Source organism: Remersonia thermophila, chromosome 4 (assembly GCF_042764415.1).
Source record: "Remersonia thermophila strain ATCC 22073 chromosome 4, whole genome shotgun sequence".
NCBI lineage: Eukaryota > Fungi > Ascomycota > Sordariomycetes > Sordariales > Chaetomiaceae > Remersonia > Remersonia thermophila.
Window position 1 is genome coordinate 3,770,692 of NC_092220.1, and position 24,128 is coordinate 3,794,819.

At 61.6% G+C, this 24,128-nt stretch overlaps 9 protein-coding genes across 9 annotated transcripts; 5 read left to right on the forward strand and 4 right to left on the reverse strand.

Annotated features, from left to right (window-relative positions):
• Positions 1–714: 714 nt before the first annotated feature.
• Positions 715–1,132, reverse strand: VTJ83DRAFT_5184 (uncharacterized protein; the record flags this gene model as incomplete). Its single annotated transcript, XM_071011756.1, has 2 exons — positions 715–865; positions 978–1,132. 2 exons carry the CDS (start codon positions 1,130–1,132, stop codon positions 715–717), a joined length of 306 nt encoding a protein of 101 aa, XP_070866634.1.
• A 1,317-nt stretch (positions 1,133–2,449) lies between these two features.
• On the forward strand, positions 2,450–4,047 carry VTJ83DRAFT_5185 (uncharacterized protein; the record flags this gene model as incomplete). The annotated part of the gene is made up of 4 exons (XM_071011757.1): positions 2,450–2,539; positions 2,619–2,971; positions 3,049–3,121; positions 3,208–4,047. 4 exons carry the CDS (start codon positions 2,450–2,452, stop codon positions 4,045–4,047), a joined length of 1,356 nt encoding a protein of 451 aa, XP_070866635.1.
• A 207-nt stretch (positions 4,048–4,254) lies between these two features.
• On the reverse strand, positions 4,255–6,348 carry VTJ83DRAFT_5186 (uncharacterized protein; the record flags this gene model as incomplete). Its single annotated transcript, XM_071011758.1, has 1 exon — positions 4,255–6,348. One exon carries the CDS (start codon positions 6,346–6,348, stop codon positions 4,255–4,257), a length of 2,094 nt encoding a protein of 697 aa, XP_070866636.1.
• A 963-nt stretch (positions 6,349–7,311) lies between these two features.
• On the reverse strand, positions 7,312–9,031 carry VTJ83DRAFT_5187 (uncharacterized protein; the record flags this gene model as incomplete). Its single annotated transcript, XM_071011759.1, has 4 exons — positions 7,312–8,435; positions 8,492–8,617; positions 8,689–8,895; positions 8,983–9,031. The coding sequence occupies 4 exons, from the start codon at positions 9,029–9,031 to the stop codon at positions 7,312–7,314; spliced, it is 1,506 nt and encodes a 501-aa protein (XP_070866637.1).
• An 865-nt stretch (positions 9,032–9,896) lies between these two features.
• Positions 9,897–10,821, forward strand: VTJ83DRAFT_5188 (uncharacterized protein; the record flags this gene model as incomplete). Its single annotated transcript, XM_071011760.1, has 4 exons — positions 9,897–10,056; positions 10,207–10,612; positions 10,696–10,738; positions 10,804–10,821. 4 exons carry the CDS (start codon positions 9,897–9,899, stop codon positions 10,819–10,821), a joined length of 627 nt encoding a protein of 208 aa, XP_070866638.1.
• A 765-nt stretch (positions 10,822–11,586) lies between these two features.
• On the reverse strand, positions 11,587–12,648 carry VTJ83DRAFT_5189 (uncharacterized protein; the record flags this gene model as incomplete). The annotated part of the gene is made up of 4 exons (XM_071011761.1): positions 11,587–11,694; positions 11,764–12,150; positions 12,217–12,284; positions 12,339–12,648. The coding sequence occupies 4 exons, from the start codon at positions 12,646–12,648 to the stop codon at positions 11,587–11,589; spliced, it is 873 nt and encodes a 290-aa protein (XP_070866639.1).
• Positions 12,649–14,057: 1,409 nt separating this feature from the next.
• VTJ83DRAFT_5190 (uncharacterized protein) lies at positions 14,058–15,977 on the forward strand (the record flags this gene model as incomplete). The annotated part of the gene is made up of 1 exon (XM_071011763.1): positions 14,058–15,977. One exon carries the CDS (start codon positions 14,058–14,060, stop codon positions 15,975–15,977), a length of 1,920 nt encoding a protein of 639 aa, XP_070866640.1.
• A 2,484-nt stretch (positions 15,978–18,461) lies between these two features.
• On the forward strand, positions 18,462–19,866 carry VTJ83DRAFT_5191 (uncharacterized protein; the record flags this gene model as incomplete). Its single annotated transcript, XM_071011764.1, has 2 exons — positions 18,462–19,125; positions 19,190–19,866. 2 exons carry the CDS (start codon positions 18,462–18,464, stop codon positions 19,864–19,866), a joined length of 1,341 nt encoding a protein of 446 aa, XP_070866641.1.
• A 2,651-nt stretch (positions 19,867–22,517) lies between these two features.
• On the forward strand, positions 22,518–23,709 carry VTJ83DRAFT_5192 (uncharacterized protein; the record flags this gene model as incomplete). The annotated part of the gene is made up of 2 exons (XM_071011765.1): positions 22,518–22,571; positions 22,753–23,709. 2 exons carry the CDS (start codon positions 22,518–22,520, stop codon positions 23,707–23,709), a joined length of 1,011 nt encoding a protein of 336 aa, XP_070866642.1.
• Positions 23,710–24,128: the final 419 nt, after the last annotated feature.

Below are 24,128 nucleotides of genomic sequence, written 5' to 3' on the forward strand. Positions count from 1 at the left end.
TGGGTTTGTTGGCGCAAGACGCGGTCTTGGTTTCGTAGTGGCCGCACTTGTACAATTCCGTCCTTACGGTGCACATGGCTGCTGGCGGGCTGGTGGGCTGGTGGGCTGGCGGGCTGATGGTGCTGGTGGTGCTGGAGGTCCCGGGCGGTGCTCAGGGGTTGGAAGAGAGGTGTCGGAAGTTTGGAAGAGGTTGATGACGGTCGGCGAAAAGCTGCCAGGATACAAGGGAGCGGAGCGCGAGGCGTGGGTTGGAATGTTGGGGAAACGAGCACCTTGCAATTCTCCGCGGGGATGAGGACGCCTGCTTTTTTATTGCGTCCTCGAAAACACAAACAATCTGACGGCTACGGGGCAGGAAGGGCATCGATGGTCCAGAGGTTACACGTTCTCAGCATCGCCAAACCTGGACGGACGGTGGGTGTGCTGTGAACCGGCGGGAACACCTCTCTCCCTGTCTCCCGGACATGGCATGGCAGCAGACAGCTGTCATGGAGCACCAAGCGTTTGGGGTCCTGGAGCATCCGAGCTGGACCAGCTGGCGAACCTGGAGCTTGATAAGATGTATTCGAGCTTTCCACCGGCCATCTGCAAGAAATCCTGCTTTTGCTAGCCATTACAGGAACAAAAGACGAATCGTACCTAGAAAAACACCTGGAGCCGTCTTCACAAGACCGGCCTTCCGCTCCACTCGCGGCGGCTCACAGCCACGTTTATCTATCTTCCTTTCGTATTCTGCTGCGTACCCACCGAGCGCTCAGTGATGCTCGCCGGACTGGCCTCGCTCTGCGTCACCTGTTGCGGTTTGGCCATCATGTACCCATAGCCGCCGTAGACGGCCAGCATTCCGGCGCCAACGGCAGCCATGCTGGACAGGGGCATGATGTCAGCGAATCGCCGCCAACGTGGCCCTTCGGGTGCGTTCAGGCTCCGGGCCCGTGTCTCTGGAAAGGGGTGAGTGTGGCACCGGACGGACTTACGTTTTGGGCGTCCACCTCATGGTTGACGTGGTTCCGTCCGGGCCGTCGGTCTTGTACATGACGGTGCGGACGCTGGAGATGCGTGGCTGGTGGACCACGGGGCGGGCCGTGGTGCGGAAGGCGACTCGAGCGATGGTTGGACCGAGCATCGTCATCGTCTTACTGGTTCCTTGGGTCAGGGGGGGGAAAATAGGATGACGGCGATGACGTTTGGTTTGTCCCACGAAATTCTTTCTGCTGTTGATACTAGCAGCGATATGCGGATGCGTCTTCTCAAAACGGCACGCTTCCGGTCCGCTAATTATTAGGTAATTCCTCGGTGCTCGAGCTGCTAGAGAACCAGAGCATTGTCAGCGTGTTTTTATACTTGCATTTCCTTCTTGATCGGCAGCGCTGAGGTCATTCTGTCATTCCCTTCTCACGTCGTGACGCAATGAGGCGACATTGCTGCCCGATCAAGCGAGCTGATAACGTTTACATCTCCATAACAGCAGCCTCCATCCAAGAGTTTGATTCTTCTTTTCTTTTCTTCGGCTTGTGTTGGGGATTTGGGAATTTTTTTCAAATACTCATTTCTTGAGCCATGGCATCTTCCTCCTATCATAAGGTCCCTCTGGTGCATGGTATGCCGCGTTACTATGTGTGACAGCAAAAACGGATCCGCTGATGCTGCCATCAGCTAGTGCACCATATATACCTGCTACTGCAACACTATGCTTAGCGTCACGATGAAGAAGACCTGCAGGATGTAAGCGCGACGCTGCCGCGCAACAATGAACCTATCGGGGCCGTGGACTAGCTTTTCATCAGCTTGTCCCTCGTATCGATCGAGAGAACGGACACTTTGTCGGAGAAGCAGCAGGTTGATCACCGATGCAGGTGGATGTCATGGCGCATAGAATTACTAGCATGTGCCAGGCCTTGCATCGTCGTTCCAGGACGTCGGGCTTGTGGTGATAGGATTCCTGAAACGAGCGCGAGAATACCCCGGTGCTCCCCAACTCCATCCAACATAGAGCCGCATAAACATGCCATGAGACAACCACTTTCGTTGTCTCTGTGTGGCGGAGAAAGACGGTTAAATATCCGCTTCGGATCCCCTGATCCCGGGCTCTCAAGACCTCACCTCGAATGGAAGTAGTGCTCCGGTATTAATTAGCAAACCCTAGTGTACAATGTGTCATGTGCCGCGCAGCATTTACTCAATACCATGCCGTCAACGGATACTGTAGCACTGACGCTGGTTTCCCAATGGTCAATTATTACTCCACCAATGCCGGACCAGGGGAGGTAATATAGGGACGTTGACCGAAGATCGTTCGCGGAGAGCCCTACGCTGCAAGAAGGGGAAGCCAGCGGTTTGCTCAAGTACAAGTATGCCTACCCATACCCAGACGCAGCGGGCGTAGCTTCGATCGCTAGGCGGCTGCCATCCTGCTGGGCATCGTCAAGCGTCAACCCCTCGCCCCAAGATGCGCGTCTTTTCGATCACGCTGGCGGCTACGCTGGGGCGCCTAGCCTCGGCCTCGCTGCAGATCGTGCCCGGGGCGACATGGACCACCGTGAGTCGGCCGCGGACCGTCGAACCAGGCCACAACGTGCCGTTGGCTCGTTTGGACCACTAACCCTCCGCCGTGGCAGTCCGACGGCGAACACCTCCAAGCGCACGGCGCCGGCATGATCCGGGAGAACGGCACCTACTACATGATCGGCGAGGACAAGAGCGGCGGGCACAGCTTCACCAACGTCAACTGCTACGCCTCGACGGACCTGGTCCAGTGGACCAAGGTAGGCGCCCTGCTGTCGCGGCAGGCGTCGGGCGACCTGGGCCCGAACCGCGTCGTCGAGCGGCCCAAGGTCATCTACAACGACCGCACCCGCAAGTACGTGCTGTGGATGCACATGGATAGCAGCAACTACGGCGAGGCGAGGGTGGCGGTCGCCACAGGCGATAGCGTGTGTGGGAGGTATCAATATCACCGGAGCTTCCAGCCGTAAGTAATGAGTTACCAAATATTCAACACGCGAGACGCATGAGGGTCAGAATCGGTCCGCTTACCCTCGATCACAGGCTGGGCAGGGAGAGCCGCGACATGGGTCTATTCAAGGATACCGACGGGAAGGGGTACCTCCTGACCGAAGATGTGGGTGCCGATCCTCTCTCCCGCATCTTGTTCTTGTCATTATGGTTGGCTCCCCCCCTTTTGCTAACGAGAGCGACACCGTCCAGCGCAAGCACGGCCTCCGCATCGTGGCGCTCTCGGACGACTACCTCAACCCCACGCAGGACATCTTCTCGTGGCGGCTCGAGGGCGGCAACCGCGTCGAAGCGCCGGCCATGGTCAAGCTGGGCAACACCTACTTCCTCTTCGCCAGCATGATGACGGGCTGGGACTCCAACGACAACCAGTACACGACGGCGACCAGCCTGCGCGGCCCGTGGGCGCCGTGGCGCAAGTTTGCCGACTCGGGCACCAACACGTACAACTCCCAGACGACGTACATCCTCAAGACGAGCGAGACCAGCGCCATCTACCTCGGCGACCGCTGGCTCCGAGACAACCTCATGGCGAGCACCTACGTCTGGCTCCCGCTCCACATCAGCGGCACCTCGGTGATCATGAAGAACCTCGTCAACTGGGCGCCGACCGGCAACCCTGCGTCCTGGCAGAGCGGGATCGCCGAGACCACCTACGAAGGCGAGCGGGCGAGCTACGGCGGGCGCGCGCGCACCGTCGACTGCTCGAGGTGCTCGGGCAGCAAGGCGGCCGGGTACATCGGCGGGCCGGATCGGGGCACCGTCACCTTCACGGGGATCCGGAGCGACGTTGACGGGCTGACGACCATCCGGATCAAGTTCATGAACGGGGACAGCACGCCGCGGTACGCGTGGGTCAGGGTGAACGGCGACGCGGGGAGGAAGGTGGCGTTTCTGACGGCGAGGGGGGATCCGGCGAGCAGCACGCTCCACGTCCACCTGAGGAGGGGGAATAGCAACACCATCACGTTTGAGGGGTGGAACGGCGGATGGGGCCCGGATATTGATCGGCTCATGGTGCCGGTGCAGTGAGGGTTCGTTCCGACGGCGACTTGGGGATATCGGTAGTACTAGTTAATTTTTAGCTCATCAACCGGGCGATGATGGAAGCAAGACTGAAACTCATGATATGGATTGACTGTTCTAATTACCGCCCAGAAAAATGACAAGATAAAAAAAAAAAAAAAAGCCACGACATGCTCAACTCCCGCCAACACGAGAGAGAGAGGGAAAACGCCATCACATCAACGCCTGCATAAAGTCCCAGAAATCATTCACCGTCCCGAGCCCCGTCACCGCGTCGTACCCTTCCACCGCCTCCCACCCCGGCTCGTCGGTCCCGTCGAACCAGCACCCGAGGCTCGTGCCCACCGTCACGTCCCTCAACACCCGCCTCACCTCTTGCTGGTACAGCAACGGGTTCAGCCACCCCAGGGGGGGCTTGCCGGCCCTCAGCCTCGCGTCGTTGACGAGCGCCACCATGGCCGCCACGACGGGGGTGCTCGCGCTCGTGCCCATGACGGACGAGTAGTCCCCGGCGAGCAGGATCTGGAACGCGCTGCCGACGGCGCTGATGTCGGGCGTGGCGCGGCCGGTGTGGTTGAAGAGCGCCAGGCGGTGGGCGAGCTCGGCGCGGGCCGTGTAGTTGCGCCGCAGCCGCTCCAGGTAGGGCCGGACCGCCTCGTCCTGCCACGCGGGGCGGGCAAAGAAGTCGCTGAAGCCGCCGGCCGAGTAGGGCGCGCCCGCGACGGGCGGGGCGATGTTGTCGACGGCGCCGACGGCCGTGACGTAGGGGCAGCTGGCGGGGAAGGTCGCGACGAACCGCCGCGACTGGGTCCGGCGGTCGAAGCAGCGGGTCTGCCCCTGGCCGGCGGCGCCCGCGTCGCCCGTCGCGGCGAGGACGGTCACGCCGCGCGCCGTCAGCGCGGCGAACATGTCGCACACGCGCTCGGCGTACGCGCGCGGCACGCCGGGCTCGTCGTCGGCGTACGAGATGCTGAGCACGTGCGGCAGCTCCTCGTCGGGCTTGGCCAGCAGGTGCTCGAGGAACTCGAGGTACGGCTCGTTGTCGCTCAGCTCGGCCGGGAACGCCTCGCCCGTGTACGGGTCCAGCTCGGTGCCCCGCCCGCCCGTGATGTAGTACGTCACCTGCGCCGGGTACCCGACGCCCATGGCGTACTGCACGTCCAGCGACGCCTCCACGCCGGCGTTGGAGGGGGAATCCTGCGGGTTGGTGGCGTTGTTGATGAGCTCCACGGCGAGGCTGGTGCGGTACGAGCGGGGGACGAGGGGCAGGTTGTCGGTGAGGAACTGCGACACGTCCGAGTGGAGGATCCATTGCTCCAGGAATCCCGCGACGCCGAGGCGGACGGGGCTCGTGCGCGTGGGGGGCGTGTAGGTGATGTTGTAGAGCTTTTTGATGCAGGAGGGCACGGTGACGGGGAAGCAGGGCAGGTTGGGGAAGATTTCTTCAAAGGTTGGCTCGCGCGTGTTCGTCGGCTCGGCTGACGAGGTCGTGCTGCTAGGGCTCGTCGTCGTGATTGTCGTGATCGTCGAGCTGGTTGAGCTGGTTGTGCCGATCGAGCTGATCGAGCTGATCGCGCTCGTCGAGCTCGTCGAAATCGTCGAACTCGTCGAACTCGTCGAACTGGTCAGGCTGGCTGAACTGGTCGCCGAGACCGTGGAGGAGGAGGAGGAGGAGGAGGAGGAGGTGGTCGGCTGGGGCTTGCACTTGGACGGCTTCTTCTTCTTCCGCGCCTTCGCCTTCGCTTGGTCCCCGTGGCTTACGCGAGATATCCGCGGCGGCATAAAGTTGGAGAGCGGATGGACAAACTGGATGTGGTTCCGCAGCGGGCCGGGGACCGCGTACGAGCGCGCCCTCAGGACCGGGGCGTGGTCTCCCTCGAACGAGTAGTATCCCAGGTCGGCGTCGAACAAGGACTTCACCATGCGCGCCGTCGCCTCGAAGCTGATGACGCCGGCGCCTTGCTCGTGGAAGGCGTGGACGCCTTTCGAGCGCAGCCAGCTCTCGACGAGACGCGCCGACGCGCGGGCGGGCCGGCGGTGCTGGAGCACCTCGTCGCGGCTCCAATGCCGGCCGAACGACGGGTGGTGGGGATTCTGGCGCCTGTGCAACGCCGTCTTGAGCTGCTCGATCCACGGCTGCTTGAGCGCAACGTAGAGCGTCATCCTGTCGGATCCGCTGGCGTTGCCCTGGAAGCTCCATCCCGGCGGGATCTCGGTCGCCTCTTCGAGGAGGACCGAGGACGCCGCCTGGGCCGAGTTGGCGACGAGGCCCACGCCCAGGAGGACCGCGACAAGCAACGACCGCATGGCGAGAGGCAGATCGCAAAGAGGTCGGAGAGACACGGGAGCGGGCTTGATCGGCAGCGGCCTCGCGAGCTTCTCGAGGGGGGCCGACGAGCATGGACGGGCGGCGTCAGGGCGGGTTATACGGCGCCATGGTCGGACCAGGGAAGGGAGGGGGAGCAGGCGTCGCTCCGGCGTGCGCCGGGGTCCCGGCCGAGGTGGGAGGGAGCATGTCTTTTTTTGGGCACGTCAATATGCGTCGTCTCCACGAGACAAGCAGGCCAAACCGGGCACTCCAGACTTGGTGAGGCTCGGCGCAATCTATACGCGGTTCGGCGAACCACACACAGACGAGGTGATGCAACCAGAAGGTAGTGGTGACGGCCTTCAGCGAGCGGTAGCCCCAGGGCCGCTTCCGAGCATCGCCTAGCCTGCCATTCAGCCGGAGCCCGAGCCACGTCGTCGCCGGTGTGGTACCCGTCATCATTGGCCCGCCAAGGTAGCATCGTTCCTGTGCGGAGATGATCTGCAGCCACAAGCCTCCGCGTTCCCCAGTTTGGCTGGTCCACGAACGGGTTTTGGTGCGCTTGACCGTTGAGATCCAAGTCACGACCAACGCACCCACGGCTTTTCGTTCAGGTACGTATAGTATGCCGTGCGCAAGACTTGGTAGCGCGGGGGGGGGGGGGGGGGGGCAGAGAGGGAAAGCCGGTTGCGTCGCTACGGCGATGCCTTGGCACGCGCTCTCGAAGGGTTTCGCTACCAAGTCGCTTGAGAAGGGTGGCTGCGTGCAGCGTTGCACGCATCGAACAAGCTTCCCTCCGAGGCTCAGGACCCGTATCTATTTTGGGACATGGTGATGCCACGCCCGCAGATCCCAAGCCCAGCTGGACAAGAGTATTCTATTAGTTATGTAGTTACGCTTATTACGTGTGTACTTGTATGTAATTATGCCCGTCATCTCGTGACTAGCCCTCCAAGTTCCCATCACCCCGTCTTGGCCTGCACGCCCCATCGCACATCGGCGGCGATGTCTGTGCCAGCCCGCGTGAGCAGGGCGCCCACCATGACAGGCCCAAGGATGGTGTTGAGCACGATGGCCCACACGCCGATGGCGAACGCCTTTTGCGACAAAAACGGCGTCTCGTTCAGGCCGACCTGGATGACGAGGAGGCCGATCTCGCCGCGCGCGACCATGGCGGCACCCAGCAGCGCTGCCGGACGCCAGCCGAGGGCATGGGGTTGCTGATGCTTCAGGAGGCGATGGGCCAAGAGATCCCAGGCCGGAACCACGACGCCGACCATCAGCTTCCCGAGGGCCATGAGCACCGTGTAGACGATGCCCTTCCAGATGACCTCGCCGGCCCAGAGCTCGCCAAACGGGATGGCGAAGCCGATGCTGGCGAAGAAGAGGGGCTGGAAGACGAAGCGCTGGGGCGCGCCCAGGTAATGATCAAACGTGTCGGCGAAGCCGGGCGCGCCGTCACCATCCGTGCCCGACGGTTGCGGTTCTGCGGGCGCTTGCGGCGGCAGACTGCTCAGAAACGCCCCAGCCAGGAACGCCCCGAGCAGCATCGAAGCGCCCGCGTAGGCGGCAATCGCCAGGAACGCGCTCAGCACGACCGCCATGAGAAGGACGTTGGCCAAGCGCGCCCACCGCCGTGCAGCACGGATCCGTGGCTCAAAAAACCGCCTGTAGGCCGGACCCGCCGCGAACATGGCGACAGCCGGGGTGAGGAGCGCCAGGAGCGCGCTGGCTAGGACGGGCCGTCCGATGATCCAACCCAGGCTCGGCGAGGAGGACGCCTCGTGACCGGAGGACGTGCCAGCTGCCTCCAGCCCGGCGACGTCGCGCAGGTTGTGGATGACGCTGATCAGGACCAGGCCGCACACATCATCAATCAGGGCGGCGCTGACGAGAACGGTGCCGACGCGTGTTTGCGAGTAGTCCACGCCGGTACGGCTTGGGCCGGCGCACAGCGTCTGGTCCGAATCGGCCTGGGTCTCAGAAGGGTGCGTCTTGGCCTTGGACGCGCTGGAGAGGATCGCAAAGGTGGTGCCCAGCGAGGTGGAGCAGAGCGCCGTGCCGACGATGAAGGCTTCGAGGGGAGCTGGGCAAGGTCAGATGGGAAGAACGTCAGAAGAGATGCAAAAGAAACCCCCTTACCAGACCCGAAACCGGCATAAAGGAGAGCAAAGGAGAGCGCTATAGGAGCCAAAACGCCGATCAGGGCCGCCGCCACGCTCAGGACGAGGTTGCGGCGGAGCAGGTCAAGCCGGATGGTGAGACCGCCTGAGCAACGACAACAGCTGTCAGCCACACATCTGCCTCGCGGGGGGGTATCGGTGAGCGGGCGGCATCACCTTCAAATATGATGAGGATCAAGCCAAGGTATCCCAAGGCGAGGAAGGTCTCTTGCCAGTCGAGGACCAAAATGTTGGCCAAGGGGAGGCCGTAGAGGAGGCCGACGATGATCTGGCCGACCAACGGGGCGCGGAGGAACCTGTCGGCGAGCCATTCCGCAAGGGCAAGAAACAAGAAAAAGGAGATGAGAGTGAGGATGCGAATCACTTGTTGGGGGCGTCAGCAGGACATGACACGCACATCAAGACATGAAGTCCAGGCCCGGAAAGGTCTTATGATAGGGGCAGTCTCACCATTGGGCTCGCGATATTCCAGAAACGTGCTGTTTTCATGGGCCGCCATGGAGATGAGAATCAACAAAACCCCACAGACAAACTCGTCACGATATTGGGGCTGACCCTGGTCCTGTGCAACCTTCAAGGAGATTTATTTCCCCAACGCTCAGACCTCAGACCGCGCAGGCCTGTGGGATGCCTCGATCCGGAGTTCTGCCCTCCCAGACCGCCCTCCAGGGATCTCATGGTGTAATTATAGTACGCAGTATGTCCTATTCGTATGTTAGTGACTAGGTTGATGTACAAGTGACATCCCCGAGGGCCTCCGCCATCCATGGCCTTTCTCTTCGAACTGCCCAAACCACCGTGAAACCATCCAAAAGATGATGCCTTGTTATGGGCCCGACGCCCTGCCAGGACGGCGAAAGCTCAGCTGCGCGTATGGGAAATGCCCGGGTTGAGGAAGCTGTGCGGGCGTTGAGAAACCTGGATGCCGGCACCCCCATCTCGACGGGAGCCTGATGGGTACGATGCAAAGAGGAGCCCTTCCGAACGTCGCAGCAGCCTGCAGACGATCAGGTACGTACCTAAACGGTGGCATCGACATGACAAGGCTGTACATGACAAGGCTCCCTCCATCCCCTTTACCCCACCTCCATGTCCTCCATATCTTCACGCAGTGCTTCCCTTGACCACAACCCCCCATCTTTCCCTCTCTCTCGATTTCCGTCCCGTCCCGAACCCCCCGAGATCACTCGCGGGTGTCCTCTGGCGTTGCCCTCCCCACGCTGGCGTGCGATTCATGACCTTTCCTGCCCAGGCTACGCCACAGGGCCCATCCATTGGTCGCTGCCGCTCTCCCGCTGCTGTTCCAGGTGGCTCCCTTGGGGTCTAGGCATCTGCGTTTCAAGATCCTCCTCGAGGCCCAAGAGATGGACGCGGCTGCGATTGACCAGGTACCCGCTGATAGGTACGAGGCTGCAGAGCCCTGGGCTATCTTGGACCTCCCTCATCGCGGCAGCGCCACCTCCCCGGCCGCGGACCAAGACGTCGCCAAGGAGGAATGCTCCGATCAGAAATCAGACCGCTGTGGTAAGAAGCAAAGCAAGCGTACCCTCCTGGGCCTGCAGGGCCTGCAGCTCACGCAGACCGGATCCCGCGACGCGTCTCCTTTTGCGTGGGATCAGCGCAGGGGAATGCCTCTCCTGTCAACAACGCTGACGCTTCTCTCGGCGGCAACAGCCGGCCAGGACGCCGTCCCGGGCGCCGACGCTTCTCCACCACAACCCGTGCGTCCCCATGCAGAAACCACGTCGGACCCAACGATTCCTCAATTCCCCCGGGCCGAGAACTCGGCGCCTGCCGGGGAAGACGAAGACGCAGGCGCTGGAAACCCTGCCGTGGAGCTTGACGCCGAAACCATGGTTGGAAGCGACCTCTCGCGGCTGTCGCTTCATGATGAGGAGCTGTTTACGCTTCGTCCCATCAACAGAAGCAGCACAGCCACCACCACCACCACCACCACCACCACCCTTTGGTCGGAGGGGAGCGGAGCCCACGAGAGAAACGCGGATGCGGAAACGGAGGGGCTCGTGTCTCCGACTCGTCGCAGGTTCAGCTTCCGACAGCAGCAGGATCCGCTGAGAACGTATACCTTTTTGCGTGGACCGCGCGTTAGAGAAACGATCCGACGCACGCTCCCGAGATGATAGCCGGGCCTTTGAAGGCCAGGTGTGACAAGGTAGAAAAAGCCGTAATAGTGGTTGGGACTGCGGTTAGTAAGAGAGGCAGGCAGGTGGGTGTCGCCAGGCACTGGGGCATCAGCTAATGACACGTTAGGATCGCCCCGAGATGTGAAGAGGTATTGGCTCAGTAGTTTCAAAGGTTGTTGCTTGGAAGGTAGTGTGGGCTGACGAATGACGTAGGTTGTGGGATTGGATTATTCATAGGGGCTTGGGTGTTTTTCCTACGACACCACGAATAGGATTATTAATGAGACATCTATTTACAGTCCGGCGAGTATGTCTCTATTAATAGACATTGATTTTCTCGAATGATGTACCGTGCATCCGCTGAGCATAGTTTTCAGACTTCTTGCCCGTAGGATCATCAGCTGGTGAAAAATTACCTCAAGACGAAGAAAAAAGCAGACGAAGAGGAGTAACACGGTTCAATGGTTGCGCTGTTCGGTTGACGCTGCAGGATGAGTCTGTAGGGTTTCCCAGGGGAACCTAGAAGCAGCATACGAGGTCCCAGCCAGGGTACCCTCGCCCGTAGACCACGAGCTCCTACGCAGGATAATATTACTCTAGGTATCCCTGCCTTGGTTCTTAGGGCTGCTTCCGAAACCTGGCCACCTTGTGAGCTTTGCACCGCATGCAGGATTCATCTGAGGAAGAATTACACGTATTGAACACGCAAACATGCCGTGAAGCCACAAAGCTTTTCTTTCTAAACACAACGATAGTATCATGAACCAAGTGCTGGGTATCCATTCGCGAGTCATCTCCACCTCATTAACCATTAATAACATGTCCCTTCTCCCTTGAACATTCATATGGTAATACCGCCCATACATCCAACCATTATCATCATCAGACATTCATCATAACAAGGACTCTATTAGAGCCAGTTGAGAAGCAGCGCAGCAGCGCCGACAACGATACCGACGGTGCTGGGGACCATGCCGGGCGCACCAGCCGTGACGAGGGTCCTCGTGAAGTTTCCATTCTAGGACAAGAGAGGTCAGCCTGGAGGTTCTTGTGACGGCTGTAGGCCGCGTCCCAGGATTTGACTTACCGATGGCCAGAAGCTTGTGGGGGTCCATGTGGGAGGGACAGTGATGCTGAAGGATCCCGAAACCGTGGTGTCCGTCCAAGCAGGCGCAGAGGTGTCGGGACCCGAGCAACCATCCGCAAACAGCGTCTCGGTGACCGTCAGCGTAACGGCGGCGACGCTGATGGTGGTAACCGCCGTCTCTGTCACCGTGGACCAGGCCGTGACAGTGGACAGGGGGCACGTTGAGCCGGATCCGTCTCCGTCGGGACCGGTCGCCGTCGCGCTGGTGGGCGTGGTGATCGGATCGCCAGACGAGCCGGTCGGCGTCGACGGAGTTGCCGTGGTTGACGAGCTGCTGATGGCGGTGGTGGCGTCTGGCGGCACGCCGCAGTCCTCCAAGCTTTGGCCCTGGAAAGTGCGTCAGCGAATCCCGGCGGCATGAAACGACACCCAACGTCCGCGACCAGGGCTTACCTCTTCACAGCACCAAACCCTCCCACCGAATGTCTGCCATGCGCAGTAGTAACCCCGTTCGCAAGCGCCTGTTTCGCTGGGTTAGACAGTGAAGCGCGTGCAGGGTTCCGCTCGAAACGTACGTCCAGACCCGTTGGGGCAGCACGTCTGGCCGAGATCGACCTTGTTGTAGCAGAAGAGAGAGAGGTCGGTCCTGGCCGGACACAGGATCCAATTGGTGCCGCAGGCGTTCTCGCACGTGGTGCCGCTGCCGCAGGAGCCGAACTCTGGGTGGTAGCCTGGAGGAGGCGTCTGGCGGCGAAGGAGGCCGGTGGCCTCGCTGACGTCGCGGGGGGCGTTCCAGCGGAAGAACCGGCGCTCTGGCGTTGAAGCAGCTGCTGACCCAAAAGCCAGCAGCGGGAGCGCCGCGAGGGTGGTGTGTAGGCTGGGCATCCTGGGCTCAGGCAAAGGCCGGTCTTGCTGGTCTGCAACCCGGAGAACAGAAGAGGGTGGTGAGGAGGGGGACAAGACAGGCGGGTGGTGAGGGGACGACAGGGAGGGGAAACCCAAGGGGTTTGTTTACCCAGAGAGAGAGGTGTAAGGTCAGGCAAGGTACGTCAACACGAGCGCAGAGGTGGGTTTCATCAATGGAGCCCAGGTCAAGGTTCCAGGGTTCCAGGGTTCTCCGGTGAGCAACCGCGAGACGAGGGAGGTACGGGGAGGTATCTATCTGCCTATGATAAGCCAGCCTCGGCCATCTGCCACATTGGACGTCAAGGCCGGCGGGAAGGTCAGGTACCTATGGGAAGCTCAGGGCACCTGGGAAGTGAACCCAGATCAACCCATCTTGGCCTGCCCGCCCCTGCTCCCCGCCACACGCAAACTGGCCATGGTTCATAGTTCCTGCCGTTGGTGGGCCGTGGCGCGCTGTGATGGGCTCAAAAGCACTCTCTGTCTGTCCGTGCCTGCCTCCGCCAGCCTCAACCAAGAGGCAAAATTTGCACCTGACGCGGGGACCAGCCAACCAGGCGGCGTCACTTGCCCGGCCGCGGCCCGGTAATGGCCGGGTGATAGCCACTCTCGGCGTGCCTCCCCCGCCGAGCGGTGTGAGTTGTTCGCTCTTGCCCGCTGCTGCCATGGGAACAAGATGAAAAAATCAACGAGGTTGGGCACGATTGGACCACGACGGATCGGGCAAGGACGCGCGCCAAGCCGGCCCCGAAGACAGCTCCAGCTGGCACTCCCGGCACCCAGCCGGGACCCACCCAACACTCACCCGAGACCCGTGCCCAATGGCGGCGCCCAATTTCTTGTCCATCTCTCTGCAACCCGCCGTCCACGACGACGCCATGCAGCTCCTCGAGCAGGGGGGTTTCCACCTCCACCGGCCCCATCGTGTCGCATTGGGCCGCAGCTGTTCGGCCACGCCATGGCGGATGGTGGGAGGAGAAGTGGGTTGGGATGTGCACCACGAGACGTCACCCAGTCAGGCCGCGAGGATCCTGCGAGGCCCCTGCGAGGTGCCTGCGAGGTCCATGACGGTCATCGGACAAGCCAGCCAGCCTCGGCCGGGGACAGCCAACGCCCGGCCGTCTCGTCACCACATCATAGAGCTCCATCCCGAACCCAGGGCGGTTTGACATGGTTCTTCCCCTCCTCCCCTTCTCTCTCACGACGGCGACACCCTGCCCTTACCCCCCCCCCCAAACGGTTGCTTGTCAACCTGTCAACCTCAACACGCTCGCTGGGGTGTTGACATTGACATCTCCTCCTCCGCCCTCGAGCCTCACGGCTTGACCTGACGGGCCCGCAGCCGCAGCCACCACAAACCACAAGGTCCAGACAACACCAAGACCGTCACCATGGGCAACTTCGTCGGCATCACGAGCACCGGCTTCGTCGGCTCCGGCGAGATGGCCGCCGTCACCTCCTTCATGCCGTGCCACATCTTTGGCGACCAGATGCTCATCGGCGCCGGCATTCGCATCGGCTTCTACCTGCTCTACCTGGCCGCCATCGTCGCCATCCTCTTTAGCGTCGACAAGCAGTTCCGCCTCTGGCACGGCGCCTGGGGCGTCGTGGCCCTCTCGCTCTTCCTGGCCATGTTCCTCAACATTGTCGATTTCAACCTCATCATCATCGACTACGCCGTCCTGATCCACCTGGTCCTGTGGTATCCCGTCTTCTTCGTCTTCACCGTGCTCTTCCGCCAGGCCCTCGTCGTCTCGACCAAGGTGGCCATCCGCGCCGACGCCGAGTACCGGGAGCGCCTGCAACGCTGCCGCCGGTCGCGCGTGACGGAGCTCGATGTCCGCCGCGCCCGCGCCTACGCCGACGTCCTCCGCGCCTTTGCCTTGTTCGCGGCCGCCGAGGAGGCCGACCGCGACCGCCATGCCGCCCAGACGACGCTGAGCGAGGCGGTTCGCCACTTCGTCTCGCACTGGCACGAGCAGATCGAGGCCGACGACGAGAGCAGCCGTCGCAGCCAGGACATGCAGGCCGACGGCGGCGCCGTCACCACCGTCTACAACTCCCAGCTCGTCGACGAGATCGCCGCTGCCCCGACCCGCGCCGACATCGACAAGCTGCGTGACCTCTACGTCGCCGCCCTCGTGCACTCCCACCACACCGTCACCGAGGCTCGCGCGGCCGAGCAGGAGATCGCCCGCATCGCCGCCGAGGAGCTTCGCATCAAGCGCCACGCCCGCCGCCCCAAGCAGGCCATCCGTCACTTCCTCTTCGCCACGAGCTACAAGGACCAGATCGCCGCTGCTTTGGGCCTGCTCATCTGGTCCGTCTTCATGTTCGGCACGGCCGCCCTCCACTGGCCTCTGCTGCACAACGGCAACAAGCCCGACGGCGTCTGCAACAACGTCCCTACCGTCTACTTTGTCTTTGCCCCCAAGAAGCCCTTCGCCGACCCCGGATTCTCCACGTTTCTTCGCGTCTGGACCGTCGGCGTGTGCATCGTCGCCGTCGTCACCACGGCCGTCGCCCTATTCATCCTCACGGCGAGCCTTTTCGGCCCCGCCATCGTCGGCTTCGGGCCTCGGACCAAGACCAAGGTCAGGTCCAAGACGGCCGTGGAGGAAGGCCGTGCGCACGAGCACGATCGCCACGACGACGACGACAACGACGACTACGACGACCACGTGGCGCCCGTCAACCTCCGCGACGCCAAGGGGTACTCCCACAAGGCCCGGGCCCGCCACACCCAGGCCATCCTCGCCTGCATCGCCAACACGGAGTCGCGGTCCATCCCGCACCGGTACCGCCGCGCCACAACAGCCGTGCACGAGGTGTCGAGCAGCGCGACCGAAGGCGCCGCCCGCTTCACCGTCGAGGCCATCCCCTGGGCTTTGCTGCTCCTCGTCCTGCTCGCCGTCTCGGTCATTTGCGCCGAGCTGACGATCAACCGCCAGGGCGTGCGCAACAATACGCCGCTCGACTTTGCCCGTCCGCCGCTGCGGGAGACGGCCGAGATCTTGATTTTCTTGATCGGCCTGTACGCGTTGGTGCTCGTCCTGTTGAGCGTGCTGGCGGGGCTGCTGTCGGGAGTGTTCTCTAGCCTACGCGGAGATGGAAAGAAGGGCAAGAAGGGGAAGGGGAAGGGGAGGGAGACGGTGACGACGGAGAAGGGCGTGCCGGGTCAGGCGCCGACAACGCAGCCGACGCAGCCAGCGCAACAGACGGAGCATGTCCAGCAGCCCGTGCAGTCGCAGCCAGGACAGCAGAGGCAGTACACGCCGCGGTACACGGAGCATTTTGAGCACGCTCAGTAGGCTCGGGCGTAGGCAATCATGCCGGGGTTGACAGGTGTGGCTGCGGGGGTTGGAACGTTGGGGAGGTATTAATAATGGAGTTTATGATGACGATGTGATGAATCAGGATTGCATGACGGTTTGAGCCGCGGTAGGATACAATCTGTTGTGTTTTCGATACCAATCCTTCTGCTGCTACGCTATGGCAAGGGTCAGGGAGTTTTTGGGAATTGGGAGGTGGAGATGCGTGTGTTTGGGTTCATGGGGATGGGTTTTCATGGAGGCGATGATGGATGTCACTCATTTTAAATACCCCCTCGTTAGACATGCCTAGAAACTGGACTCTAATTTATCTCCGTCTTTGAATATTGCTCTCCACAATTCCGGCGGGAGATTCTTCTGATGGTTGCGTCAGGTTACACCATGTAACTTTGTCAGGTCTGGGTACGATAATTAGGTGCTAGGCACTGCTCAAACAACCCCGGGCCTGAGGTGTGATGTATGCTGGTATTTATAGTGAACGATGTCAAGTCAGATAACTACAAACTATGTGCGAGCTCTTGAACGTTAGGAGTGGATCTACCTAGCGCCTGACGGTCCTTTTCGCCACCCATCTTGTGGGCAGGGGACGGGGAGGCTCTGGGACGACCTGGCCCGGACGTCTTCGCCACGAACGCCAAGGCCAAAATCCTGCCTTTTCTCACGGAGGTATCGGGTACTTGTCGATATGAAAACGGTTTGGCGTCATCGGTACCTATGTAGGTAAGTCCTACGCAGAGAAGAGTGCGCTGGCATGTGTAATCTGGGTACCTGAACCTAGCCCCCCCGGCCTACACCACGACCTGGAGCGTGTGGCGAGTCGCGCATCCAAGCGAGTCACAAGCACGAATCCCGACGCCGACAAGGGCACGGCGTTGAGGCTTGAGACAATAGCACCTCGAGGGAGGATAGAAACATGCTCGAAGCAGCTGGTTCGTAGCCTAGGGGTCCTGCCAGCTCATTTAATCACACCAGCAAGAGAAAGGGAGCGTTGGGTGCAGCATGACGTGCTATCCTGGACCGGGGGGCCGGCGTCTCGGGCTGTTTCCTTGTGTCGCTGTGTCCGATCGATGTACCTACCTCTCTATATAGTACACCACGTATCGTGTATGTACAAGCCGCTGCTATCCTTGTTGTGCTCCTCTGCAGAGATGACCTGGTCCTGGGTCACCGCTGGCCAAGGCCGGCCGACCTCCGGGGCGGTTTGCTTCGGAAGCGGCAGAAGAAGCGGGCGGCCATGGCGCGTCGTCACGTGCTTGTCATCAGCCGTTGCAGAATTCCCCGTGGGGCAGGGCTGCCCGGCAGGTCCTTGTGGGGCTGGGAGGTCCACTCATGTGGGTCCCCTCCGGGAATGAAGGTCCACGTTTTGTTCTGCTTCTCCACGCTCCAGGGACAAGCGCGCCACTGACAACGTTTCTTGTCGCAAGCCTCCGCTCCGTTCCCCGTTTGGACTCGGCCTCCGTCTCGAGCTCGCTTCGAGGATCACGGGCCGCCCGTCGGAGATGCCTTTCCCATCGAGGGCGCGCCGCATCGCTGCGAGACGGAACATGGCCACCTCCTCGCTAGGGAGCCGGGCCGATATCTACTCTACGACGCGCATGAGGAAGGGAGGGGGACGCGGCCAGAGAGACGTCTGTTCGTTTCTTTTTTTTTTCTTTTTTTTTTTTTGGGACAGATGACATCGGGGCTGCGACGCACCGCGGAACCCTACCCAAGGCCGAAACAGACAGGTTCGTTCACTTGCTCCGGCAGGGCTCTGTCAGGGCTCTGGCAGGGCTCTGTCAGGGCTCTGGCAGGGCTCTGTCAGGGCTCTGGCAGGGCTCTGTCAGGGGCTCCGGCAACGGCTCCGTCTCCCAAAAGAGTTAGTTGACCAGCGAGTGCGAGGTTCAGCAAAAGTCTCGAAAGTCCCAAACGCTCCGCCTCGCGCCGCCTCGCGCTGCCTCGAGACCTGGACCTAGGATCGCCAACGGCCACCTACCGCTTTGGGAATAGAAGGCGACCCTCTCTCCACGGTATTGGGTCCTGACGCCGCCGGGTCGTCCTCCGTCAAAGCGATGCGATGGACGGGCCTATGCCGGCAGCCTGCGCGATCTGCGTGAAGGATGTGCATGCCTCTCCACGATCCGGGGGCGCATGACATCAACGCGATCCACCAATCACCGGAGCCTGGGGCCATGCTCCGAGCTCCGAGCCAGGCGCGGTTCGGGGCTTCCGGGAGGCCTTCCGAGAAAAATCGCCGACGACATGGCCGAGCAGCACATGCGAGTCCAAGAGACGTGGACGGCACGGTATTGCCCCCTAGCGACGCGGGGAAAGATATAAACCTCCGGCCGTCTTGGGATCCCCTCCATGTCACGATACCCGGTGTGGCACCGCGCCTTTTGAGTCGAGCCAGACGTCCCCTCCTCGCTCAGGTCCCTTCCTCCCTCCCGGTCTGTCATCTCAACCACCGCCCGTCCATCCACCATGCGCGCCTCGTTCGCCGTCTTTGCGGCCCTCCTCGCCGCGGCCGGCGCCTCGCCCGTCCCCGAGCTCGAGGCCCGCCAGTCCGGCAACCCCTTCATCGGCCGCTCGCTCCTGGTCAACCCGGGCTACAGCAAGAAGCTCGACCAAACCCGCCAGGCCTTCCTCTCGCGCGGCGACCAGACCAACGCCAACAAGGTCAAGTACATTCAGGAGAAGATCGGCACCTTCTGGTGGATCTCCAACGTCTTCCTGCTGCGCGACATCGACGCGGCCATCGAGGAGGCCCGCGCCGCCAAGCAGCGCGGCGAGAACCCCATCGTCGGCCTGGTCCTGTACAACCTGCCGGACCGCGACTGCTCGGCCGGCGAGTCGGCGGGCGAGTTCAAGCTGTCGCAGAACGGCCTGAACCGCTACAAGCAGGAGTACGTCAACCCGTTCGCGCAGAAGCTCAAGGCCGCCACCGACGTCCAGTTCGCCGTCATCGTCGAGCCCGATGCCCTCGGCAACATGGTCACGAGCACCAGCGCCTTCTGCCGCAACGCCCGCGGCCCTCAGCAGGAGGCCATCGGCTACGCCATCTCCCAGCTCCAGGCTAGCCACATCCACCTCTACCTGGACGTCGCCAACGGCGGCTGGCTGGGCTGGCGTGACAACCTCGGTCCTAGTACGTCCTTTTTTTTTTTTTTCCTTCTTCTTTCTCGCTCCGTGCTAACCTCCCCTCCCCGCAGCCGCCGATGAAGTCAAGGCCATCCTCCAGAAGGCCGGTTCCAACGCCCGCGTCCGCGGCTTCGCGTCCAACGTGTCCAACTACAACCCCTACCAGGACAGCAACCCGCCGTCGTACACCAACGGCTCGCCCTCGGCCGACGAGTCCCGCTACGCCAACTCGCTCGGCGAGGCGCTGCGCCAGCGCGGCCTGCCCTCGCAGTTCATCATCGACCAGGGCCGCGTCGCCCTTCCCGGCGCCCGCCGCGAGTGGGGCGAGTGGTGCAACGTGTCGCCCGCCGGCTTCGGCCAGCCCTTCACGACCAACACCAACAACCCCAACGTCGACGCCGTCCTCTGGGTCAAGCCCGGCGGCGAGAGCGACGGCCAGTGCGGCATGGCGGGCGCGCCCCAGGCCGGCGCGTGGTTCGACTCGTACGCCCAGATGCTGGTGCAGAACGCCCACCGGGAGATCGCCAACGGCGCCAACAACGGCGGCGGCGGCGGCAACCCCCAGCCCACCCCGACCACCCAGCCGAGCCAGCCGAGCCAGCCCACGCCGACGAGCAACCCGGGCAACGGCGGCGGCAACTGCGCGAGCATGTGGGCCCAGTGCGGCGGCCAGGGCTGGAACGGCCCGACCTGCTGCTCGCAGGGCACGTGCCAGGCCATCAACCAGTGGTATCACCAGTGCCTGTAAGCGGGGAAAAGGCACGCTGAGCGTTGCAAGGGGGGGAAACCAAAGTGTTGGGCCTTCGTGTATATAGTTTGTGGCGAGCAGTAGTCATGTTTGCTGCCGTAGGCCAATCCATGTTACGTCGCCTTGTTTGCTTGTTTTGGGCCGTTGTTGTTGTCTGTTCCAGGGCTAAGGAAAGATACGATATGTTTGTGATACTACTCTCTATCTTACAAGGCCCATCTGGCCCCGGTTGACAGCCCACGGCCGGCCCAGACAATGTCTTGGGAAGATGCGTTCCCAGAGGATGGCTCCACTTTGAACGAGATATATCATTGCCCTACCAAACCACTGGGGCCGTGACCGTGCCGTCTTTCCTTTTGTCTCCGTCCCATTTTCATTCCACGTTCCTGATACGTCTGCTCGTCAGCTTGTCAAGAGTCAATAGCGCGCCGGCCCCCTTGGCAGAAGGTAGCAAGTACCCCTCGCCGTGATGCTCAAACTGTCGCTGGCTCACGGAGTTGCCTAATTTGAGGTGTATTAATTAGTTCATTAACTGTTTCGAGATTCGCGGCTGAGATGCACGCCCGCCACCGTTTTCTGATAGCATTCATGACATGTCTTTCCTCGGCCCCTTTGGCCTTTTTCTTTTCAAAGAAACCATGGTTTCGCCCGATCGGCGTTGGCAAGCTGCCCCTGAAGCTCTAGCCGTGGACGCGGATGTCCAGCAGAGCATCGTGATCATCCTTGCGGCTGGCGGAGACAACGCACACCGAGGCTTACCCACCGGGCACGGCGCGCAACCCGACGTCATGCCATTCGTCGTGGTACGCGGCAGCAGCGTCTGACAGAAACAAAGACTTGCTCGAGGTCCGCTCCTCCTGCTCCTCCTCCTCCTCCTCCGGACCCCGTTGGCTCCCTGGCCTCGTCCCCTGTTCGTAGACGTACGCCGCCTTGGGTTGGCATCTATTCTTCCTTTCTCTGCTTTTTCTGTGCGAAGCCCGTTCCTTCAACGGCTGTCCACCCTGGCGCAGCAAAGCGATTGGGCATCTTCGCTGTGCGACTGCATGTTGGCCTGGTGTTGTTCGTGCTTCCGGAAGTGCGGCCCATGCCTCGGGGTTCCGTCTCGGAGAGGATTCCAACAGCGCTGAGCACCTCGGCCCACCCGCGGTGATCAACGAGACCCAGGATCTGCTCGACAACAAGCCCGAGCCCAGCTCCACCGGGGCCATGTGCTGCATGTACTACGGCCTGTCGGCGCTCGGCGGCCTCGGGTGCCTGTAAGTCCATCTCTCTGTATTCTCACCGGTTACCTCACCACCGCCTTGTAGAAACCGGCAAACAAAATGCCCCTAATGTATGAGGTCCGTTTTGTTGTTTCAGTGCACTCAAGAGGATGTAGTCAAGTATTGGCGCACAAGCGTCTCAAATCCAAGCTCATGAGGCGTCGGGAGGAGCGTGGAGATGAAAATGAGCAAAAGAATAAGAAACATAAGGAACAAAAAGAACATGTACCACATATCTAGCACATTTGGACAAAATAAAAAAAAAAAAAAAAAGTAAAGAACTAGACATACTATACGCAGGCCACGCCGCCTCCCCGAGTGTCAGCTGCCCTCCCGGCGGGCTCCCAAATGTTGATGTTGGCCCTGATGGGCACGCGGGGCATGTAACACGAGATGGGGCCAAAGTGCGAGACGGAGGCGACGGTTACGGAACCCCGGCCTGGACCCGGCCGCGACGGTCGCGGTGGCGGTGCCGGGGCGCATCTGGAAAAGCAGCACACGTCGGGCGAGTTGACGTCGGGCCCGCCGGCACCTCACGTTACCGCAACGTACCGAATGACCTCTGCAGAACCGTCCGACGCATGTCTCGTCCGCTGCTCCTCCTCCAAGCACCAGGTTGGATGTCGGCACGACGGGACAATCTGGTGCTTCTGTTCTTGTCCAGTTCAGACAAGCAGTAATACTACAGAAAGAAACAATCCCGGCTATGCGTTCCTGCTTGCGCCCACCGATTTCCCCATCCTTGGGACCGTTGGGACCGTTGGGACCGTTGGGAGTTTCACCCACCCCGAGATCCTCAACAAGTCCGTACATGGGATGCTACCCACTTGACCGGGTGACCTGGTCGATCCGGCTCCCAGGGGCCAACGGCGTTGAAGAGTCCTAAAAGACATGTTCAAGGCGACGGGGACTTGGGCAACGGCATGAACGGATGAAGGGACATCGGATGAAAGTGGAGCCAGGCCCGTCTCGCCGCTTCGGGGGGGGGACGGAGCGCCGATCGGGGGCCCAAGTGGGGCTCTGTCAAGCTGACAAACGGGAAAACCCGAACCCTCCGAGGGCCGGGGCACGGCACCCGAGTGCCTTGTTTTGATACCCACACAACCCTCGTCTCGGCCCCCTCGGCGCTAACCCAAAACGGTTTGGCAAGCTTTTTTTTTGCTCACCATCGGAGCGTTTCTGCCTCTTCTCCCACCAAGTCGACATAACAAGCCAACCCGACCCCCAGACCTCCCTCCCTCCACCTTGAGGAGACATACAACATAAAAAAAAAACAGAGACCCCCCCCCCCCCCCGCCTCCTTGCGACCCTCGCTGTCGTCCTTTGCATCCACACCACTCTCACTTGTTTGCGGGTTTCCCTCCCAACTCAATCACTCCTTCGCCCAACATGTTCGCTGCCTCGCGCATCCAGACCCGCGCCTTCTCGGCGTCGGCGAGGAACGTAAGTCTGCCCCCCTCCCCCCAAGCTACCCCAACGAGCTTTTTTTTTTCTTCTTCTTCTTCTTCTTCTGTCCTCTCTCGAGACGTCATTCTCGGGCCGGCCTTGGTTGGGTTGCGTCAATGCCTGATCCAATGCCTGCTCCAATGCCTCCAATGGCTCCGGTGCTAATCCCCTCTCGCAGCTCTCCAAGGTGGCCGTCCTCGGCGCTGCCGGCGGTATCGGCCAGCCCCTCTCCCTCCTCCTCAAGCTCAACCCCCGCGTCACCGAGCTGGCCCTCTATGACATCCGGGGCGCTCCGGGCGTCGGCGCCGACGTTTCCCACGTCAACACCAAGTCCACCGTCAAGGGCTACGAGGCCACCCCCTCGGGCCTCGCCGCCGCCCTCAAGGGCGCCGAGGTGGTGCTCATCCCCGCCGGCGTCCCCCGCAAGCCCGGCATGACCCGCGACGACCTCTTCAACACCAACGCCAGCATCGTCCGCGACCTGGCCAAGGCCTGCGCCGAGAACTGCCCCGAGGCCAACCTCCTCATCATCAGCAACCCCGTCAACTCGACCGTCCCCATCTGCGCCGAGGTGTTCAAGGCCCGCGGCGTCTACAACCCCCGCCGCCTCTTCGGCGTCACCACCCTCGACGTCGTCCGCGCCAGCCGCTTCGTCAGCGAGATCAAGGGCACCGACCCCGCCGACGAGAACATCACCGTCGTTGGCGGCCACTCGGGCGTCACCATCGTGCCCCTCTTTAGCCAGTCCCGCCACCCCGACCTGTCCTCCAACGCCGAGCTCGTCCACCGCGTCCAGTTCGGCGGCGACGAGGTGGTCAAGGCCAAGGACGGCGCCGGCTCCGCCACCCTCTCCATGGCCATGGCCGGCGCCCGCATGGCCGAGTCCATCCTGCGCGCCGCCCAGGGCGAGAAGGGCGTCATTGAGCCCACCTTTGTCGACAGCCCCCTGTACAAGGACCAGGGCATCGACTTCTTCAGCTCCAACGTCGAGCTCGGCCCCAACGGCGTCGAGAAGGTGCTCCCCGTCGGCAAGGTCGACGCCGTCGAGGAGAAGCTGCTCGAGGCCTGCTTCGCCGACCTCAAGAAGAACATTGAGAAGGGCAAGAAGTTTGTTGCCGAGAACCCCGGCAACTAAGCGGGCCGCGGTAATGGTGGGGTCGCCTGCGTGGTTGTAAAAGGGAAGAGAGAAAACGAGAGGCGTGGCCATGTATATTAGATGACTTCTACCTGAGCCATTTCCATTTCTGAACGACGGCATGCCCTGTTTGCTTTTTTCTCTTTGTCGACCCCTTGCCTCAACGCAGACAGAGCTGGCCGTGCGTCTGTGTTATTACGCGCCTCGTTGTAGGCTCTTCGCGTCCTCTATGATACAGATATGCGCATCCGGCCTCACCACCTCCGTACAGGACCTCTACTCGTCTATTTCATTCCCCGCCATCCTCTTCGCATCCCTTATCGTACACAACTCTTTTCGGAGACAACGAAGGCCAACCCACCAACCCACCAACCCACCAAACCGCCAACCAACCCGCCAACCACGAACCCATCGAATCC